The sequence below is a fragment of the Chaetodon trifascialis genome, chromosome 23 (genome assembly GCF_039877785.1).
Source record: "Chaetodon trifascialis isolate fChaTrf1 chromosome 23, fChaTrf1.hap1, whole genome shotgun sequence".
NCBI classification, from domain to species: Eukaryota; Metazoa; Chordata; class Actinopteri; order Chaetodontiformes; family Chaetodontidae; genus Chaetodon; species Chaetodon trifascialis.
In genome coordinates this window covers 2,803,463-2,825,361 of record NC_092078.1, presented here as the reverse complement: position 1 = coordinate 2,825,361, position 21,899 = coordinate 2,803,463, and the positions used below count along the sequence as shown (strand labels likewise).

At 42.9% G+C, this 21,899-nt stretch overlaps 2 protein-coding genes across 2 annotated transcripts in view; one reads left to right on the top strand and one right to left on the bottom strand.

Moving 5' to 3' along the window:
* Positions 1–21,899, top strand: part of stk26 (serine/threonine protein kinase 26) — a 378,991-nt gene that overhangs the window by 320,882 nt on the left and 36,210 nt on the right. The gene's annotated exons all lie outside the window — the stretch shown is intronic.
* Positions 12,187–18,293, bottom strand: LOC139351486 (type I phosphatidylinositol 4,5-bisphosphate 4-phosphatase-A-like). The gene is made up of 7 exons (XM_070993418.1): positions 18,011–18,293; positions 16,494–16,675; positions 15,809–15,915; positions 15,067–15,178; positions 14,868–14,920; positions 14,674–14,764; positions 12,187–14,456 (listed from the first exon to the last, which is right to left on the bottom strand). Exons 1-7 carry the CDS (start codon positions 18,111–18,113, stop codon positions 14,313–14,315), a joined length of 792 nt encoding a protein of 263 aa, XP_070849519.1. The 5' UTR covers positions 18,114–18,293; the 3' UTR covers positions 12,187–14,312.

The window sequence follows — 21,899 nt, the reverse complement described above, 5'->3', positions numbered from 1 at the left end:
AGTTTGAGGCAGTGACTCAGTTCCAGACGCGTCCTGTCCTGAGAGCCAGCGCTGTAAGGCTTTGATAATAAACAGCTGTTGACTTTACAGACTGTTGAATCAACAGTTTATCAAAAGGTGATGATGAATATTTTCATTAAAGGATCATTCTCTGTTGGGTATTGCAGCAAATTAATAATATATCCCCTTTATCCCCTCCCCCGGACCGCAGGGCTTAACACCCGACCACGACACAACAGCTGACGGCAGCGCTGTGTGTGTGTGTGTGTGTGTGTGTGTGTGTGTGTGTGTGTGTGTGTGTGTGTGTGTGTGTGTTTGTGTCTGGAGGGGAAGGCTGAGCCAAAAGATGTTCGGTTTTATTTTCGGCTGTCATCGCTCCCCTGACAGAGGCCTGGTCTCATGGCGGTGACCTCACCAGCACACACACACACACACACACACACACACTATTCTCCATTGTCTATTTGTTGATTGAATTCTATGTTTTCTATAGAATTTATTGTATTTATTACATACATTATTATCCTCATACTACTTTATATTTGATATTCTATGTTGTGTTGCTGTCTTAGTTTATTACTATATTATGTTCCACTTTATACTATATCTTGTATCCCACATTAAACTATATCATATCACACTGTCTTATTTCACTGTAAACTAAATTGTATGTCTATTATAGTTCTATATTAATTCAGGCAAACGTTAAGGATCAGTCTCTAATAATATTGACTTTGCTGTTATTAATCACATCACAACACTTTCGCTGTTGACTTTTATTTGTATTCTTACTTTTGTTTTATATACCTCTTATTTTTTATCTTCCCCTCTTCTGTGTACTTCTTTCTGTCCTTGTGCTGCTGTAACAGCTGAATATCTCCTCTGGGGATCAGTAAAGGCCACTTTTTTATCGACAGCACCTTTTTTGTGGAGATAAGTTAAGACGGGTTGAGCTCTGAGTGTGTTTGTGTCTGGGTTTTACACTTTCTGTCATTTTTCCTCTCACTGCTTGTTCACAGCTTGCTATAAGACACTGCAGTACATCACATCACACCATATATGATGATACAAAGGTACATGAGCTGCAGTGTCCTGGTCCCGGCTCTCCTCCGTTTACTGATGCCAAAAAATAAAATGAAATTAAATATTGAGTGACACTGTGGAGGTTAGGCGGGTCAATCAAGAGTGAGTGTGATTAAAACTATTAACTAAAAATAAAATACAATGAAAATACTTCACTGCAAGTTAAAATCCTGCGTTCAAACAAAACCCTACTTAGATAAAAGTATGTAAGTATTATCATCAAAATGTCCATAAAGTATCATCTGTGCCCCCACATGAATGTGCAGCATCTGCCTCCCCGCCCATTAACACAAGGTCAGATCCCTCCAAACGATCTCAACAAATCTGGCTAGAGGTAACTTGACCGCAGACCAGCGACGACGGGCAGCGGCCGCCGCCAAGGCTGACGAGGAATGTGAAATCTCAAATTAGTCTCCGTCTTGAACGCCGGGATCTTTCCAGAAAAAACATGGCTCCTATTTCCCGGACTTGCCAAACTGAAAATCTGGGCAGGAAAGATTACTGAAGAATGTTTGAGGGGTGACCAGACGCTGCTGAGCAAGGCACTGATCCACCGGTCTACTGAACACAGTGAGAGTGGTAGAAAACTGTCGTACTGGGAAGTTCGGAGGAACTGTCAAAGTATTTTATTTTATCTGTAAAGTTTGTTAAACAACATCTCTCTAAAATTTGCTAGCATCCGCCAACATTCGCCAGTATAGTAAAACTATACTATACTATACTATACTATACTATACTATACTATACTATACTATACTACGGTTACCTGTACTCGACTGGAAATACTATACAATTCTGTACAATGCTATGCTTTACTATATTATACTATACGATACTATACTGTGCTGTGCTATGATATAATATACCATGCTATACTATACTATGCTTACCTATACTATACTGTGCAATAATATACAATGCTATACTATACGGTGCTTTACTATGCTATACTATACCAAACCATATTGTATTCTATGCTATGTTATGTAATACTATAATGTACCATTCTATACTATACTGTGCTTACCTATACTATACTATACTATACTATACTATACTATACTATACTATACTATACTATACTACCCCTGTGGAGATCATTGAAGTTATCTGTCTTTTGACACTGCACATTTTCCTGATCGTCACTGTGTGCTGTGGGACAGTTAAAGCTCTAATTATCAGCCCACCCTCACCCAACACGCCCCCTCGGCTCCCCTGACTGAACCTTCCATGTTATGCTGTTACCTCAGTGTCTCCTTGGCGACACACCCAGCGACAGTCAGGGTTCAAACCACCACACACCAGGGACAGCGAGGTCACGTGGTAGCTCACACCGGTCATACATCTCACCGTTTAATGCACTTTGACACCTCTGACAGATGATGTACAGGTGAAGACAAGGAAGAGGAGGGAGGAAGACGAGGGGCTGATCTGGTTAAAATTACACCTTCCTTAAAGAAAATTTTAACTTCTGTCTTACAATTTTATATTTTTATATAATCACAAATCTTTGATTTTGTGAGTCGCTCATGTGGAGATAATAAATCAGAGCCTTTTATACGTTTTTGCTTCTCCCTGCACACTGTACTGATTTAAAACAATCCTCAAATAACTCAAATCTTCAAGGCAGCTCGTGTGGAAAAGTGACATAAATACTTTTTGGCGTGTTCACCACATTTCCATGAAATCATGCACAAGTCCACGTCCTGAATTTGCTTCTCTGAGAGTGTGTGCATCCTTGTCTAAGTGTGTTTTTGCATTGGTGAGTGTGGACACTGTTAGAGCTGCTGCCGTCCTCTGAGGAGCACTTAGCAGAAGGACTAATAAGCGCGATGAAAATAAATCACCGTTGGCTCAAACTGAGAGTTGCAGTCACTCAGCACCACAAGGCCTGGACACGTGTGTGTGTGTGTGTGTGTGTGTGTGTGTGTGTGTGTGTGTGTGCATGTAAAGGACACACACATGCAAGTCTTCAGGGAAATAGCTTATTGGTCCTTTGACCTTGTAACGAGATATTTATAGTGGTGGCATCAGAATTTTGTGTATGTTTCAGCGTCTTCCAGTGCGTGCATGTGATGCGCTGGTGAGAAATACTGAACATGTATTCATTCATATAGAGCTGTTTTTAAGACCTTTGGGCAAAGTCCAAGTTAAATTCAAAGTCTCAGCTGAAAGCATGTGTGAAGGTTCAAACTACAGAAGGTCTGCATGGTCCTGTCTCAAGTGCTTTTGTTACTGAAGAACTTTAGATGGTTTTTATCATAAGTCAGGACTCGCAGCGGTGGAGTCCAGGTGGAGCTTCATGTCCTCATTTTCATGACTCAGCCGTGGCTCGCGTCCCAGTCTCTGGTCCCTCTTCTGCAGCTGTCAGAGAGCTCGGACTTGGCCAAGTTATAACCCGAGTGTTTACTACATGGAGATTTATGCTCCACTAAAAAAAACACATGATATAACACAAGCTGCTTCTTACACAGAGACAAGTTGTTGTTAAATGTCTACACCTGCCAACTGCCAGGTGTGATGTTTACTAGCAAACTGAACCACAAGCTAATGTTAGCTTGCTAATATGTTCACAGCTGTTTAGAGTAACAGACATAGGAATATGGTTGACACTTGATTAAAATATTGCTTAATAATCATTTAAACTGAGAATATTCCAAACTAAAAAAACAAAAAATATTAATAATGAAGCTAATGACATTAGCCAAAGTGACCAACTGAAGCTAGCCTGGTTAGCATAATCAAATATTTCCCTTTCATAAAAAAACTTGAACTCCATACTGTAAAAATACTGTTACAAATTAAAATCCTGCATTGAAGATGTTACTCGATAAAAAAATATACAATCAGGAAAATGTACTCCCAATTTGTAAAGTAACTAGTAACTGAAGCTGTCAGATAAGTGGAGTAAAAGGTAGAGTATTTCTTGGGTAAATGTACACTCCATACATCACAGCAGTCACTCATGGGGGTCAATATTAGAGGCTCAGGATTACTGGAACCACAGTACAAGCAAGTACACGAATACTGCCGCAAGTGTGTAACATGATACTATAACGTAATCTAATATCTGAATCCTCTCATGTCAAATCTTCTGCATGTTTTCTCTCTGACCTCACAGGGAGCTCGAATGAGACGGACAGCTGGAAATGACAGCGATACAGAGTGTGTGTGGGCGTGTGTGTGTGTGTGTGTGTGTGTGTGTGTGTGTGTGTGTGTGTGTGTGCGTGTGTGTGTGTGTGGCTCGACTTGCATCATCACACCTCGGCTTCTTTTACAGCTCAGGAGAGTTTTCATCGCCGCCGAGCTTCGTGTCCTCCTGTCTCAGACTCATACAGTAAACTTGATACGCTGCCTTCAAGACGTTCACTATTTCAGGAGACTATAGATATAAATAAAGCGTGTATATAAACCCAGTCAGAGGAGGCAAAGTAATAATAACGTAACACCATTTGTGAGGAGCAAATAAACTCTCAGTTCTAGATGATTCCAACTGGACGACAGTAGTTGATCGTCCTCTCTTGTCTTAGCCTCTGTACCGTGTCCCTTGTCTGTCCTGTCCACAGTGATCACACATAATAACCCCATTCTGAGGCTGGTTGACCCAGAAACTCTTTTCACAGCTGGATGAGCTAATGGAGTCCAACACGAACTGATCCGATTGGCTCAAACGCTAACAGTTCATAAGTGAGCACGAATCTGTGCTGAGGTGACTTTCTGTCCAGAAATCACACATGTAGCCTGATGCTTGCTGCTGGTGTTTCACTTTACTGGAACATTTCCTGCTCTCACTGGAGCTGCTGGAAATATCTGGTCATGAGATTACTGCATTAAACAAGTGGAGAAAAAAATCCAATATTTCCTCGTACACAGCCTCTGCACCTTGTGTAAGTATCTTGGTGAGTATCTTTTCCTGTATTTCCACATGTGCATATCGTAGCTTTGAGAGGGCAATGTGCTGATTGGTTGGGAACTCGTTAAGGGTGCAATTAAACAAGTTGTTTAAATGATTGATGCCACTCTCATACTGGAGCTAGCTGCCAGCTAGCTTAGCTTAGCATAAAGACTGAAGGCAGAGAGAAACAGCAAGCCTGGCTCTGTCCAAAGGAAGGTAAATCCAGTTATCAGGACATCTAAAGCTAACTAAGCCGCAGTGTCACTCCTTCCACAGGGCAAATAATGTCCACTTTCCATCCGCAATGCGTCCCACAAAACTAATCGCTGCCATTCTAGATTCCACCGGGCGCCTTCCATCTTCATTTCAGCGACATCCCAGAGGCGTAGCTGCTCCTCGGAGAATACACACCAAACCTATTTCGATCGACAACATCAATCTGCAATGAGCAGATCGAGCCAGACAGGAAGTCAGACACAGGAACGGTGTCGAGAATCCAGTAAATTTTCAAAATAAAACACCCTGTGCAGACTCCCGATCGTGCATCAACAATAAGCAAAATTAAAACAGACTAAAAAGGAAACCGCTCAGCTACGAAGACTACTAAATCAGCCAAACCTCGCAACTGCGTAGAAGACAGAATAAAAACACATCACGGAGACATGCTCGTACAGGGTTCAATAAAGATTTCTTGGTTGGGACCAGTAACTTCCTGGAGTCCTGAGTGGCTGCCCACAACTGGTCCTGGTCAAGAAACAGTCCAGCACATAAACCACCACAAAAAGAGGGAACTACACATCAGGTTTTGAACAGATGAAACTAATTAGATAATTAGTATTACATGTAACGCAAGAAAAAACCTTAGCGACTGAAGACCCACTGCCCAGACATCATGCATCAGGTTTTAAGAGAATTAGATCAGAGTCCCTTTAAATACAAGTCTCCTCAGTCCAAGATCTAATGCATTTTCCTTAGAGAAGAAGAGTCAGAGCTGATGAAGCACATGACAAGCAGGAAGCAGTGGAACCAGTGAAACCAGCGAGGCCAGAGGAAGGACCGCGAGGAACGTGGTGCTAAAGTGTTAACGGTCGACAGGTGGGAGAACAGAGCACTGAAACACGAGAGCGTGAACTTCAAGAGGAGAGTCTGCGATAAAGAGTGACGGAGAAACGATAAGCGACAGGAAAAAGAAGAGAAGAGAAAACCCAAACGGAGGAAAAGCAGCAGCTGCACTTTCATACACACCTGTTCTCTCGTTCCAACACACACACACACACACACACACACACACACACACACACACACACACTGTGGCCGTCACACATTCCAAAAACCAAAACCCTCCCAAAGCTTTACGAGGTGTTTGGTCATATGGTGAGTGTGTAGGCTAAATGTGTGTGTGACGGAGACGACGTTACTGCAGAGGTCGCAGCACAAGGTCAGTGTGTGTTTGGACGGAAGGAGCTTTCATGTTGTCATTAAATCTGGACGATCTGCTGACGAACGAGCTCTTCGTTAGCCGTGAACTCCACGAGGCTCAAAATGACGTCACTTCAGCTTTTGTTCAGCGTGTGTCAGACAGAGAGGTGACGGGCAAAGGTCCACAACAGCTTTTCAAATGATTTTAACTCTCAACGAAGGAAACACAAGAGCAGAGACACCTGAAGCCCTGAATGTGTGTGTGTGTGTGTGTGTGTGTGTGTGTGTGTGTGTGTGTGTGTGTGTGTGTGTGTGGCTGTAAATCAGGCTTTATATAAAATGTGATACAAGCATCAGATGACAGAGCTGTGATAAAACCTGAAAATAGAGACAAGGAGGACATGGAGGTAAATCAGATTCACTCCTGCTCGCTCGCTCGCTCACTCTCTCTCTCTCACACACACACACACACACACACACACACACACACACACACACACACGCAGACATAAACACTCCTAAATCCACCATCTAAATCCACAGCAACAGAGAGCTCAGAGCAAAGCCTTGCTTCAGACCAAAGCTATTTCACACCTTGCATAAAAACATCCCTCTCTCTGTCCCACAGACACATTCACTCTCTCCTTCTGTCCTCCTTCACCTTCTCGCTCGTTTATTCCTTCCAGTTTGTCCCCGTCTCTCTCTCGCCATCACTTTTCCCCCTCTCCTCCACTTTAACTCACATTAACGCTCACACAGTGGGGAGTCACCTTGGGTTTACTTCCCTTTACGTTATCGTCCCATCAAGACCCAGCCGAGGCCCATAAAGGCCTCAGGGCTTGGTGTCGCGCACACACAGAGTAATTAAAGCCTTCTCGGTGTCTCAGCTGTCCGAGAAAAACTATTAAAAGCTTTTTGGAATTACTGGTTCTGCTCCATCGTTCGAGACGTCGTGCTGCCAAAGGAGATAAAACTGTGAGATTTTAAAGAGTTTAAGACACACGACTCCTTTGGAAGTCGCAGAGCTGAGTCTCTGCACGCCGTCGCATTTTAATGAACGACGTGTTAAACTCAGGAATCGATGCCTGAAAAATGAGATGAGGAATGAATGAATGATGAGAAGTACTCAGATACAAGTACTCACTGTGCAGAATCACCCATTTCAGAACAATATAAATATTATATTAGAATTTATGTTTCACTACTAAATAAAACATCTGGTAAATATGGAGCGAATTTGAATGTATTCATGTACATTTACACACAGTATACTACTTTAAATACTAGCTTCTGAGTATCACCCTGGGGATCAGTACTCTTTGTTTTGCTGATCATATTTTGTATTATTAATTAGAAGTAAGAAAAAGTAACTTAAGTTCTCAAATAGATGCAGTGGAGTAAAAGTATAAAGTAGCAGTAAACTGAAAAACTCAAATAAGGTACAACTACCTCAAAATTGTACTGGAGTAAATGTAAATGTCTGTATAGGGCGTCAGTGGCTTGGTGGTCCAACTTGTCCAGTGAGTGAATGAATGAATGAATGAATGAATGAATGAAGATAGTTGTTTATTTAAAGAAGATAAATGAATGCTGTGTGGAGGAATGACGGCAGGATGCAGTGAATGAATGAAGTGATGGCTGAATGGATGAATGAACTGATGGATCTCTGTGAGGACACAGTGACGTAAACCACATCGAGCCAACGCAGCTGAAATGAATGAAAACAGAAGATGCTGAGAAAGTGAAGCTGATGGAGGAAGACAAACGGAGCGGAGTGAAGAAGTCGTCCAAAGATTTGAAAGTTGTTTGACTTTGTGTTGTTTTGTTGGTGATGACGATTCATGACGTTGAAGAAGAGCAAACAACAGCCGAGCAGCAAAGCAACGTCTTCATCAGGAATGATGGACTGTGACCTGCCAAAGACAGCTCAGAGGACTTTACAGGCTAACTTTGGTCTCCGACTGCATGCGAATCTTAAATTCTTTACTACGTCATCTTTAACCATTTAACTAAGATGGAAGGAGTCTCTGTCTGTCTGTCTGTCTGTCTGCACATCTGTCCTTCCATTTTCTCGTCAACCGTTCATCCAATCAACTTCTCGGCGACTGAGGTGGGTTGAGTGCGAGCTCTTCTGATCTGTGGGACATATTTTCATTATTAGCAGTGTGTTACTATTGCCAGAAGCACACACTGTGCAGCTCTCGCTCGCAAAACGTTCAAGAACAGAAGAAGAACAGCTGAATAGCCTGGTCCCAAACAGCTAAATAGCCTGGTCCTAAATAGCTAGCTGTTAGCAGCCAGTTTATCATCTCATGTTTGTTGTTAAGTTGAATGCTATCTTTGGCTGTTTTGAACGGGCACTGCACTCGTCTTTAACCGAAAGACTGCTGGTCAAGGTCACTGAATGCTGGACTTGAAGAAAAAGGTACTCCAATTATAAATGTCCTTGGATATGTACAGTTAGGGGGACAGTTTGTTTTCTTTGGTCCAAATCAGAGCGGATAAAGTTTGTTTGTTATGTTCGCTGTGCCCAATTACAAATTCCAGGCTTTGTAATCAAAGTTTTGTAATCTATGCTTTTAACCTTTTCTGTTCAGACCACTTGAAGAAGGATCTAAATATGATCTGTTCTGATTTCACCGTGTCCTGCTTCCCTTTTCAGTGCTATTAGATGGCCATTGGACGTCTATATCAATCTCCCTCTGCACATCAACACTCCTGCTTTGGGTACTTTTCTGTACTTTGTTTGGATTACAACACCTACAGAAGATACCTGGTTTAAATGGCACAGCTCTCTCCTGGATTAAAGAATTAAAGTTTAAATCACATCAGTAAATCTAGGGAAACCTGTTCCCGTCACCTGCTGCCATTAGCTGAAACTGAGCAGCATGTGTCAGGTGGTTCATTGTGTCTGGACAGTATGATACACATAGCTGAAGAAAACTTTTAAAGCCTTGGATTTAGACAAATGAAACACCTCCATACACATACATAACGCTCTCACACACAGTTGTGTTCTTGTTTTAGCCATAGGGTCAGCAAAGGAGGCAAGGGTTAATGCCAGAGGACTATTTCACACTTGCTAATTGCTCCATATGCACACATGGCCATAGAAGAATGCAGTCGCTTCAGACTCACTGTGGACAGAAGACATCATTACCAGCAGTTCGACATGGCTGACACACAGTTTTAAGCCTGCACAAACTTTTACTTTTTACTTAATTTAAGTCACCGAGCTGTTCATGTTTAGCCTCTAAAAGACATTAGCTTCCTCCCTCCTGAATTTCATGGAGAAAAAATTGCAAGCATATCTGTTCTTATATTCCATATAAATCAGCTATTTTCTCACATTCCTTTCTTATAGGGAACAGGCCTTTAATAAATGTACTGTGACAGCGTGGAGAAAATTAAGTGGGCAAGAAGAAAGATTGTAGAGTTGGCTAAATAAGTTAGCTTACATAGTTAGCCAGCAAACTTTAGCTAGCACAACCTGGCTAGCTTCACTGGCCTGTGTCTGCTAATGCTGTATGTCAAATTTGCTTTCGTGTTTTTAGCCGTCAGAGGCTAATAAATGGCTGGCTAACGTTTGCAAGCTAGTTAGTTAGGTCAACACACTCCCCCCCCCCCCCTTTTTTGTTAATAAAAGAAAAAAAAAGTTGATCTACACTAAATCTTTTTTCTCATGTATCAAGAGGAACATTTGACTATGTCATATAATTAGAAAAAAATAGGTGGGTGAATGAAACATTGTAGCGTTAGATAAATATCTTAGCTTACATAGGTAGTTAGCCAATTTTAATTAGCATGACCTGGCTAACTTCAGTGGCATGTGTCATAAAGTGAGAACAAATAGGTGGGTAGGTGAAAGATTGTAGCGTAGGTAGTTAGAAAACTTTAGCCAGCACAACCTGGCTAACACTGTATGACAAACTTGCTTTCATATGATCGTTTTAGCTGTCTGAGTCTAATGAATGGCTGGCTAACATTTGCAAGCTATCTTGCCAATGATTGGCTCTGTTGTTCACAATACCATCCATATGAACTGTTCCATGAACTCCATGAACATGATCACCATAAATGATTGGTTTGGTTAGCTTAAATCTTCGTACACCTGCTGTAGTCTAATGTAAACACATGAATAAAACAAAGTCACAGTGAGCTACATGCATGGTTGCATTACTCAGCTGCACTCACCGGCGTGCAGGGTTGATGGTGTTGCTGCTTTTTGAGATGTGATTGGTTTTAGCCAAGTTACGGGTGCTGCTGTTGATCTTTGACGTTTTTGGGCGACCTGAGTCCGCTGAGCTCTGTTGCCGAGAACCCTGTGCCTTCTTTTCCTCCAACATGGTCAAAAGCACACATACAAATACATGCACACAAACACACACATAGACAAACGTACAGCACACACCTTCTTAATAACACACACAGTACTTAACAAGTACACGTCTACTTTTGAGTCAGACTGAGGTTGGGAAGCATGAGCACTTCCAAATCCACAGATAAATCCCAAAATCAGGAGGTAAAACATCAAAAAGAGGTCTTTTCTCTTGCTATTTTATGTTAGTTATTTCCATGTTGTATAAATGAAAGACTTCTTGAGGTGACGAATCTCCCGCATTTCTGGAAAATTATACGATGGTCCCACTTTCACAGGGTGCTAGTAGTCCATAATTACCAGCCAATTTAAATACCGGATAATAAGTTAAAAACAAATAAACCAAAGCAAAATAAAGTCAGTAAATCTTCCCAGTTCCACAAAACGTAAGTCCTCCGATATCCAGGAATTTCAGGCATCCCATAAACCAAGGGGGTTCCAGAACTCGAGCGTTTCAGATTTCTGAGGGCTTAAGCCAGTCGTGGCTCAGCAGGATTCGAGCCACGAGAGACTGAAAGACGAATCAGGAGGAACGCTGCATGGCGCTACACCCGTCCCTCTGAGCCGGCAGCTGGAGAGGGCGAGAGACACTGACAGCAACAGAGAGAGAGAGAGAGAGAGAGAGAGAGAGAGAGAGAGAGAGAGAGAGAGAGAGAGAGAGAGAGAGAGAGAGAGAGAGGAACTGGATGTGCAGACGAGGGGAAATATCAGGCATCACTGAGTTCAACTGATTCATGGCATCACAGGGAAGCAACTTTTCCAACATGCCTGCAAACACTCCGTCGACCCGGGGCTCAACGGCTGGTCTGTGGTGCGACCTCTCAACCACAGAACAAGCAGACTGACAAGAATGTTTGTGTATTAAGTTAATAAGTTACAAATTATTGCCAGAATTTTGGATTTATGAACACCTAACCCTCCTCAAAGAACAGTATTCTTGCCTTCAGCCCTTGGAGACATTTCAGTGTGGCATTAGCATAAATGAATATTTATGCGACTTTCAGTAAATATTTTACGACAACCATCAACTTTTTCCAAAACAGATTCAGAATTTGTTATTTGATAAAGAAGTAATCAAGTCACCAGGATGTGCTCATCCAGGAACTGTGATAAAACTGCTGCTATAATGGAGTTAATGTGTGGTGAACGTGGTAATTTCTAACTTTTAGAGCTTCCAACTGCAAAATTTTATTTTGCCTCTAAAAACACCAACTTTTGGTCAGTTCATGCAGGGATTAGAGGTGTCAGGGGTCATAATTTATTTAAAGGGTTCAAGAACAATTACCTTTGATATTGGTGGTCTTAGTTACTTGTTAATATTTTCCTGTGTAAATTAATATTCAGTATTAAAATCATCAAATCCTGCATCACATATAAGCTAATGATTGGAAATAAGAGACGTGAGTCAGAGGACCTTGTTAAAAGTATTACTTTGTTTCACATTATAGAAAACAAAAAACAATCCATCCACCTGAATAACATTGACACAAACATACATTAGTAGTACATCAGTACAATGTAGTGCAACATGTTTCACAGTAAGCAGGTACTTACATTAATCAGCCACAAGGGGGAAGCAAAGATCTGATAATTCTGTACAGTCCATGATAATCAACATCCACTGACTATATTTACACAAAGCACAGAGACACTGAGCAGGTTTGACTGGTGTGTCAGCTCAACTCGCTTTGATCTTCTAAGAAAGGTGTGAATTTAAAAGGTGAATAAACCAACCCGTGTGTGCTTCAGGTGGTTTAGATCAGCGATTCAAACAGGTGAAACTGCACTTTCCGAGTTTTAGTTAAAAAAACACTGAGCAGAACATGAAGCGTTTATTTCTGAAATCATACGTTTTGCTCATTTCCAGTCCGGTTCAGAAGCTCTGGACAACTGATCATCCCGTCAGCCAAAAGCCTTTAAATCCCTGCATGAGATGGACTGGACTGAAAAAATGTCAAGACAATGACGTCTCCCTCTGAACTAATGCCCGTCTACTGATTCTGAAATGTCCCCGTGTCCATCCTGTACTGACTTTAGCTACATGCCCATCACCACGTTCTGCATGTTATCAGCAACAAGCACATTTTAAATAACATCCTGTTAGCACATTTGATCACACAGAAAGCCTCTTGAATTTTCCACTTAATGAAAAATGCCCCACACGTGGTTCCTTGTAAAAACTGCAATTCAGTGATATGCGTACTTTATGTATTTACTGAGATGTTTTCAGTACTTTGTGGTTGGTGAGAGGTTTGTACGGTGATCCCAGTAAAACTGTTCAATCCAACTGACTGATTGAAGAGTTTTATTCCTTAAAATAAATCAGCTAAAAGTAAATGTTAAAAAAATAAACATTCTGAGAAACAATCAAAGTCACTTTTTTTTTTTGCCTAGAGTTAGATCAATACCGCTCTCATGTCTGTGTATTAAATAAGAGGCTACAACCAGCAGCAGTGATTAGCTTAGCTTAGCATAAAGACTGGAAACAGGGGGAAACAGCTAGCCTGGCTCTCTCCAACAGTAGAACAGCCAGTACAAGCACAACTTCTGTTTTTTCATGGTATTACCACCTAAACAAATTAGTTAATTAGTGAGCTGCTTCCAGTCTTTATGCTAAGCTAAGCTAACTGGCTGTAGCTGCATATTTACCGCACAGGTGTGAGAGAGATATCGATATTCTCATCTAAGTCTCAGCAAAGAGGCGAATTTCCCCAAATGTCCCTTTAAATGGGAAGCGTTTATTTCATTTTCTAGCTTTCATCAGTTTGAAAATCATCCAGTTTGGATCCAGAAAACGTGACGAGAGGCTCAGAAATGTGACACTGAGTGAAGAAGATGAGTCAAAAAAGAACAAAAATAAGCACATTGTTTCCTCTCGCGCTCAGTTTGATTCGGATGAATTCTTGTTTTTCTCTTGTTCGGTACGAGCAGATCACTTCAAGGCTGACAGAAACGTCTTCAGCACACTCGTCCCTCCGTCTGTCCACAGAGACACAGCTGTCACCTGCATCTCATTACCTTTTTGTTATCATTTCATTTCTCTGGAGTCAACACGGATTGATTTGGGGGCAGGAAAGTTAAAAACTGACCAGATTAAATAAGCGTTGTGCACAGAACAGCCGCTGGCAGCTTCAATCAGGCTTTGAAACAACGTATTAGTCCAACATGGAAGAAGACGACCGACCAAAAACAAACACTCCTCTGCTGTCTTTTGTCCTGCATGCTCATCTGCACTCTGCCCTCCTCTTCCTTTCACCTCTCTGCAACAACAACAACAACAACAACAAGGAGAAGCCTCCATGTTGCACTCCTTGACCACTGGCAGCTCGAGTTGATGGTAAATCCGATTTGAGGTGAATGTGGAATTTCATTTCTAATATTTCTGATCTGACAAACATCTTCTTCTGCTTACCTCCCTTTCCTTTTTCTGCTTCTCAACACAATGTCAACTCCTTTCCTCCTTCTCATCCACTAGCCCTCTCACCTTCCTTCCTTCCTTCCTTCCTTCCTTCCTTCCTTCCTTCCTTCCCTCTCTCCCTACGTGATGTTGGATATGGGGTCGCTGATTTTCAGACACCTCCAGTAGATGGTTCTGACCATGGTGAACAGGCCGAGCAGGATCAGCAGAACCCAGGAAACGTAGATCCCTTTCGAGTTCTGGGCGGACTTCCACGTCCCCACCTGAACGCAGAGACACACACATGTGGGACGTTACAAGACAACCACAAAAGAAGCGTCTACACCAAACATGATGAGTCCTAATGTTCTAATCATTAAAGATCTTCTAAACGTCTGACAGAGTCCAGAAAAAGCTTGAAAACATTCAAAATAAAAACAACATTTTCTTCTAAGTAATCCTAAATTATCATTACTGTTCTTTGCACACACAGACGCTCACCATGAGTCCTGCGGTGGAGGCGGCGAGGACAACGAACAGCAGGAAGCACAGCAGGCTCCTCCTCCTGGGGTACCGCCGGCCAATAGAAGAGCTGGAAATAAAAGCAGGAGGAATATTGAACAACACAACAAAACTGTTTGTGGGACAGTTTTGACATGTTTGGCTGCTGCTCACGTAGAACTATAAGAACTTACACTTTTCGGCAGTGTGGACATCGGGCCAAGGTCCGGTCTGAAAACTCAGTCCACTGGAAGAGAGACAGGAAGTGTGAACCTGGATCTAATGCGAGGCAGCTGTCCTCTGCTTGTGTGTGTGTGTGTGTGTGTGTGTGTGTGTGTGTGTGTGTGTGTGTGTGTGTGTGTGTGTGTGTGTGTGTGTGTGTGTGTGTCCTACCAGGAATGTGTTGGAGCAGTGTCCACAGATGACACGGATGCCGACAGGCTGATGCTGCGGTTCAGGACTGTCCCTGCCGATGTGAACTGGCCCCAGGTTGATGATGCGTTTACTGGCATTAAAAAAAAGCATTAAAATTTAAAATAAAACATTTTTAGATTTCTCAAAGTATTGAATACAGCTATTTAATTTTTAAACACATCTTCACTGAAGCCTGACAGCTAACAGGTCAAAGTCCTGTAATGTTCCTGTTTTCTTATCATCACATTAAAGTTCTGTCGCTGTCTGTTTTGTTGGAGCTCTGTTTGTTGGTTTGAATGTGGATATAAAGTACGGCAACCGAGCTGATCTGAGATTTTAAGAAATGAAAAACAGTCCAGATGACGCTTTGCTCTTTCAGATCTCTTTTTTTCCTCCACAGTTCCTCAGTTTCAAACCTGCGTTTGCAGCGGATACGAGGTCGTCATTTAGTCAAACTGAAGTCGCTGACAGCTCTCCTTTTTTGTTGATTCAGGGCGACAACATGTCTTCATTTTTGTTAAAACCTTTCCTTTCTGCTGCAGCTCAAATAATAAAATTTTAAGAAGCTTTCGAAAGAACTCCTCAGGCCAGCTTACAGCAGCAGCTCATCCATGCCTGTGTGAATGAGCTGCTGGATGAACGGTTCCTCTGCACAGATGGTGTGACTACCAGCCAAAGTGAGACGGCTGAGAAATAATCCCACACTGCTCCTCTGTCTCACCAGTATGGTCTTGGACAGGCGATCCTCTGCGACGTGACCTTGCAGATCAGCAGACAGTTACATGGACAGCGGACATACTTCTTTCCAACAGGAGCGTTCTTTATCGGCTGCAGAGAGAGGGATGAAGACACAAAGGAGAGAAGGATAAGAAACCTAAAACACATGTTTTCAGGTTTTCCCTATTTTGGGCTTCTGAAATAAATCTCAGTGGTTCCATCAGCAGCATATTCTCAGGTGGAAAGACATCCTGAGACGGGAAACGTCGTTGAAACACGACTCAGTACAACAGTTTGATGTTATATGTTTCTGACCTGACAGCAAGCTCACAAATGAGACTTAATGTCTATAATAAAGCTTCCAGTATTGGTTAAAGGTGCTCCATATTTCTATGGGAGAACCGAATGTGTAGCTGCAGAAACAAACACGAGGCACCAAATAAAAACTGTGTATAATGCATAAACATGTAATGCGAACAATTTCAATGCTGCAGCGTGACGCAGAAATACAGGAATCAAAGCACGCAGTGTTCAGTCTCAAAGCAAAACCAGAACGAAACACTGGAACAACCAGCATAATGCTGATTAGGTCGTACAAACAGGAAAGGGTTTTTTCTTAAAAGGAACAGTTTCTTTGGCTTGGAGGCCAAAGCCACCGGTCTCATCTGATCCGCCTCTGTGTGACTCACCGTCGCTTCGTTGCAGATGCTGCACTTCACCACATGCTGGTGCGTCTTGCCCTCCACCGATATGGCGCTCTGACAGACCCGACAGCTGATGACCGGGGCGCTGCTGCTGTCCGGGCTGCCCTGTGGCGAGTACGGGGGTGGAGCCTCACCTGGAAACACCGAGCTGGGGAACGGCGCCAAAGCTGGAGGGAGAGGCGACCAGGAGGAAACTGTTAAGTTACAGTTTAGTGTCAATAACATACTCGAGTTTCTATGCCAATACCTGAACCAAACCCCTTTTTTTATCTCCACGACTCCCCAGAGTGAAGCATCAGAGAATACTGGCTGGATTGCAGTGAAAGTTAATTTATTGCTATTAGCAAACATTAGCATGCTAACATGCTACACTAAGGTTGTGAGCGTGTTAGCATGCTGACTTTAGAGACTCTCCGAGCTGCTAGCATGGCTGCAGACTCTTCGTCTTGTTATTCATGAAAGAAAACACACTTCTCTAATGTTGGATGTTTACGATACGAGTGGTTTACCCTCTCTGGCATCTGACCACACGTTTGATCACAGCTTTCTGTGCTCTGCTTTGTGCACCAGTTATTCTCCACAGTGGGTACAGTCAGTTTTATAGCCGTCGTGATGATGATATAGAGTCTGAAACTTGTTTCTGTGTACAACAATCAAACCAAACCCTGACCCTCCCTGCTGTCACCCTATGGGAGGAGTCGCCACAGCTGATACGGCGCCACCTTAACCTCCTCTTCAAACATTAACTACACAGTAGCAGCGAGCCACAGGTTGGCCACTATAAAACAAGCAGGCCAGTTAACATGGCACTATTTAAGAGTGACACACCCAAAGGCCGGACTTTATCAAGAGAAACACAGGAAGGGAAGGAAGTCACAGTTAATAGGAAACAACACAGGAAGACAGAAAAAAGAGGGACGATAATGACCAATTTAAGAGCATTTAAAGAAGCATATCTGCTGGATATCACGGTGAATACTTCAGTATCTGAACCTGACTTTGGGCTAATTATTTTCATTACTGATTCATCTGTCAGCCCTTCACATCCCCTCAGAGCCCGGTGTGACACAGCAGCTACACAGCCTGTCTGACCTTTGACCCCGTCTCCAGCGCGATGGATGCACCAACCAAACGGACCACGAATCGGTTTCATTCGTTCTTTTTGATTAAAACAGCCCATTTTCTTTGCCAAACTTCAGCTTCACGTCACTTGCTCATGGCGTGTATGTTTGGTTCCACTCTCACTACACTGAGGCAGCCTAAAAACGTTAATAAACAAACATAAATTGTGTGCAAGGTGAATTTCCGTTTGTGAACGTCATTATTTCAGGTTACAGCTAACGTTTGCCACACTGCTAGCAAGCTAGCTTGATACTAAAACTAATGCTAGCTAACATTTGTTTACGAGTTGACGACATTCCGCAGCCAAAATACAAAACTAAACTTGTCTACTTTGCTGTAAATACGTCTGTATCGGGTGGCAAACGGAACAGCTGACATACTCTGCGGCTTTGACGGATATCCATGCGAGCTGCCCCCGGGAGAGAAGCCGTTGGTCCCTTCGTGCTGCTCGGACAGCAGCGGCGACCGTTCCCCGTCCGCCATCACTCCCGCCGGTCCCCGGCCTTTCCTAACGCTCTCAGGAAGAGTCCTTCCTGCGGCGGAGAGCCTTTGGATCCCAGGCAGAGATTTGAGAAAGAGTCGCTGTGGAGATTTCAATCCCAAAGCCTGTCTCTTTGCAGCTTTGACATCCACATGACACGGTGAGAACACTGAAGGCGGAAGCAAAATAACAAAAACATGAGTCACATGACTGTGATCTGAGTCACGGTTGTGATGGACAGCGCGCTCGACCAATGAACGAGCTCGGTTGGGATGGGCGGGTTCAAAGGCGCCAGCCAGGGCTGCGTTCAAGTGCTCATACAAAGCGTCCGTGACAGGTATGTACAGTCTCTGCGAGTACGGGGCAAAGGTGGAGGGCTGGTTTACACCCTCTGTCGGTGGCAGAGGAAGTACTCAGAACCTTTACCCGAGAAAAAGTAACAATAAGTGTAAAAATAAGTACAAGTCAAAAATAAGTACTAAGAAGCCTTTAATCCACAACACTGCATCATATTTCATAACATCATCATATGTCTTGCATGCAAAATCAACCATAGCAGTTGAATAAAGGTAGACAAGTAAAAAGTAGCTTCAATTGTAAACACTGAAATTTCATGCACAGTAATTGAGTGAATGCACGAAATGTAACTTTGCTTCAAGGGCGAACACAGAAACTTTGTACATTTAGAAGTATCCTTTTTGTGTGTCAGATGTTGGACTCGGCTGAAAATCTAAAAAAACAAATCTAAATCATATTCAAAATGGATACATATCAGAATTCAGTCTAAGGACACGATAATCCAACAATGATTTAATCAACAGTGATTCACGGCGAAGCCATCAAAATCTGCCAAGGACAGGAAGGAGGAGCTGTGTCCAAAAGACATCATGACACATCACAACACACAGAGAAGCGCTGAGTCAGAAGCACAGAGTTTGGTGGAAAATCACACATTTTATCCTGTATTTTACTTTTTACAATCTGTTATTTGTGAGTGTATGTGACTGGACATGTACACGTTTATGGGTTCTGAGTTTAAAGGTGTTAATCTGGACGGGTCCGCTTTGCTGTCCTGACAGCTGGATTGAACCTGTGAATCTTTACTACACGCTACTTCCTTAATGCTACATCACCTCACCTGGCAGCCTCCTCATCGGGCAAAATTCTGGACCTGGTACACAGACGTTCTCTGAGGCCCCTCCTTGCATCCATGGCCACTTCTTCTAGTCTCTTTGTGGGCCCTCCTCACATGAGGGTCCCATAGAGTCTTCTTTACCCCCTCAAGTCCTCCATCCCTGATCCTCATGCGTTCCTGGTATAGATCATGTTGTAGCAAGAATACGACATTCTTGTACTTTTTACCTTTTGTCATTTTAGCCCCTTTTCAGCCATTTTTTATAACACAGTGCCAGTTTCTGTTTGAACTCCCTCTATGTCCAACAATGAGACAGTGATGGTCTTCACTCAGGAGTGCCGTCTCTTCAGACAACAGGTGGTTCATTGTTTATTGTTGGGGCACAAATGCCAGACAAAGCTCATCAGATAAGAGCGCATTACTACACCAAACACTACTGTGCACAGTGTCAACACGGACTCGGAGTGTTTATACCTCTTTCTTTGATCCACACCTCGTTGGTGGGAAACTGAAAGTTGTAGGACTTTGGAGAAACTAGTCGACGAGAAGAACATGTCTGATGAACGTTTGAATGGACGGCAACACAAGATGATTTCTACCTTGTGTTTACAAATAAAAATCATTTTGACACTCTTGGAAATTGACTAAGATAAATGCATTGTCTGCACTCTTTGTCAGATCTGATTGTAATCTTCTGTCAACAACAATCTGAATATTTCCTCATGCCAACCCATCGCCAGCTTGGGCTGTCGTTGGATTTTAGCTTAACCTTCCGTTTGGGTGACAGCCAACAGAAGAAGGGAGAGAGAGTAAAGGAGAGGCTGTTTGGAGGTAAAAGTGTTGATGTTGGTGTTGACTTAGTGTCTTCGTGTGGACGGACTAACAGTCACTATGTCCACCTCTCTGCTGCTGCTGCTGCTGCTGGTTTGCAGCGCCCAGGCATCTCATTTTTATGGGACGGTGATGACTTACTACCCAAAAAACACTAACGCAGCTGGATCTATGGAGGTACGTACAGCTTCATTCTAATGGAATTTATTCACCTTTTGATTGTGTTTCAGGGATGTGGGTAGAACATGTGCCACAAAGGGGATTCTGTAGCCGAATATAATGTATGATAAAGGATTTAAAATCCTCAGGCCTGAACCATCCAAACAAAATAGGATTTTATCAACCTTTTTGATTCATGGATGCTGTCATTAATACCATAACACGTCGTCACTGTAACGTTTCAGGTGGTCCTTCGCTATAAACTGAACTTCCACTCTTGCCAATATTCTGTGTGGACCTGCCCCGATAATAACTGTGGGAATCAAAGTTTAACCAAACACAAGGTGGATGCGGAGGGCGACAGAGAGTGGTGTCAGACAGAGGGGATCATGACCCGGCAGGTTTCCACGAACGCTCCGTTTCAGCTGCTGTGAGTGACGATGCCAAAAAAATGACATCATGTTTCACTGAGGGCCAAAAATCAACAAATCATCACTGAAGGAAAAAGAGAAAATCTAAACCTCCTTTCCCAAAATGTCAAAAGCTCAATTGAATTTGAAGAACTGTAATTACTTAAATAAAGATTTAGTTGGTAGATTTCTAATCTGAGATGGTGCTGCTGGTCTGATGGCTTCATGCAAAAACTGGGATTTATTTACACCTTTGATATATTTTGTTAGCTGTACACACTCACAGTACACGAGTACACACTGATTCTGTGTTGTGTAGTAAAAACTGACCTTTTCATGATCTTCCACCACAGGTTAGACGGTAATGCCTGGATAAGTAACAAGAACGGTATCAGACGCTGGAGAGCTGTGACTGTGGTGGAGCTGAGGAACCGGTCCGACACCGGTCAAGCCAACAGGTCCCCCCAGACCACCATGCTGCCCGCTGTGAGGTGAGCCTCCTCACTGTTTCTGTTCCCCTGGTCGTCTGACCCTCCTAATATACACAAGCTACTTTCTCATATCTAAAAAGGCAAATCAGCTCGTTTCAAGAATTAAACAAATCTAATAAAACATTTAAATTAGTGAGCTCCAGAGGTGCTATGGCCAGTTGTTCCTCGTTGTCTCCACTCTTTATGCTAAACTAAGCTAACGCTGCGGTTTCCTCATCTGATGATGTTTTTACATGTTTTACATTGCTTGGATGCCTGACTCAGGCTTCAGTGGAAACAAATGCAGGAGAATTGCACAAGGCCATGATGAGAGTAGTCGAAACAAATGGACACACTGCAAACAGACAGATGACCTCCAGAGCAAGAAGATAAGTGTCTGTGAGGAGCTCTTTCTCATACAGAGCCACTGAAGTGTAAAAGGCATGAACACCACGTCAGCTGAGCAGCACATGTGTGGTTCATCCCTGTCTGGTCACACAGGAAGCCTGAAACAACTTTAAACCAAATGTCAAAGCCGTTTATGTTTCTCTCCCTCAGAGTTCCTTCAAACTGTCAGAGGGACTTCAACCTGTTGGCGTTTGACCCGGATGGAGACGAGGTTAAATGCAGATATGGCAAAACAAAGGTGGAGTGTGATCGCTGTACATGGCCCTCCGTTCTCAACCTCTCATCAGTGAGTAGCCAGCAGGTTGACAACAGGCAGCATTGCCACAACTTCAGGGGAAGGAAGGCAAGAGCAGCAGTGGAGCTAAACGGGGGCAA

What these genes read in the sequence shown, in the direction of transcription:
- LOC139351486 (XM_070993418.1), bottom strand. Translation starts at nt 18,113, where the DNA reads ATGGCGGACGGGGAACGGTCGCCGCTGCTGTCCGAGCAGCACGAAGGG. An exon ending in ATATCCGTCAAAGCCGCAGA is followed by an intron (nt 16,676 to 18,010) that starts GTATGTCAGCTG and finishes CTCTCCCTCCAG; the next exon opens with CTTTGGCGCCGTTCCCCAGC. An exon ending in CCTCCACCGCAGGACTCATG is followed by an intron (nt 14,457 to 14,673) that starts GTGAGCGTCTGT and finishes CTCTGCGTTCAG; the next exon opens with GTGGGGACGTGGAAGTCCGC.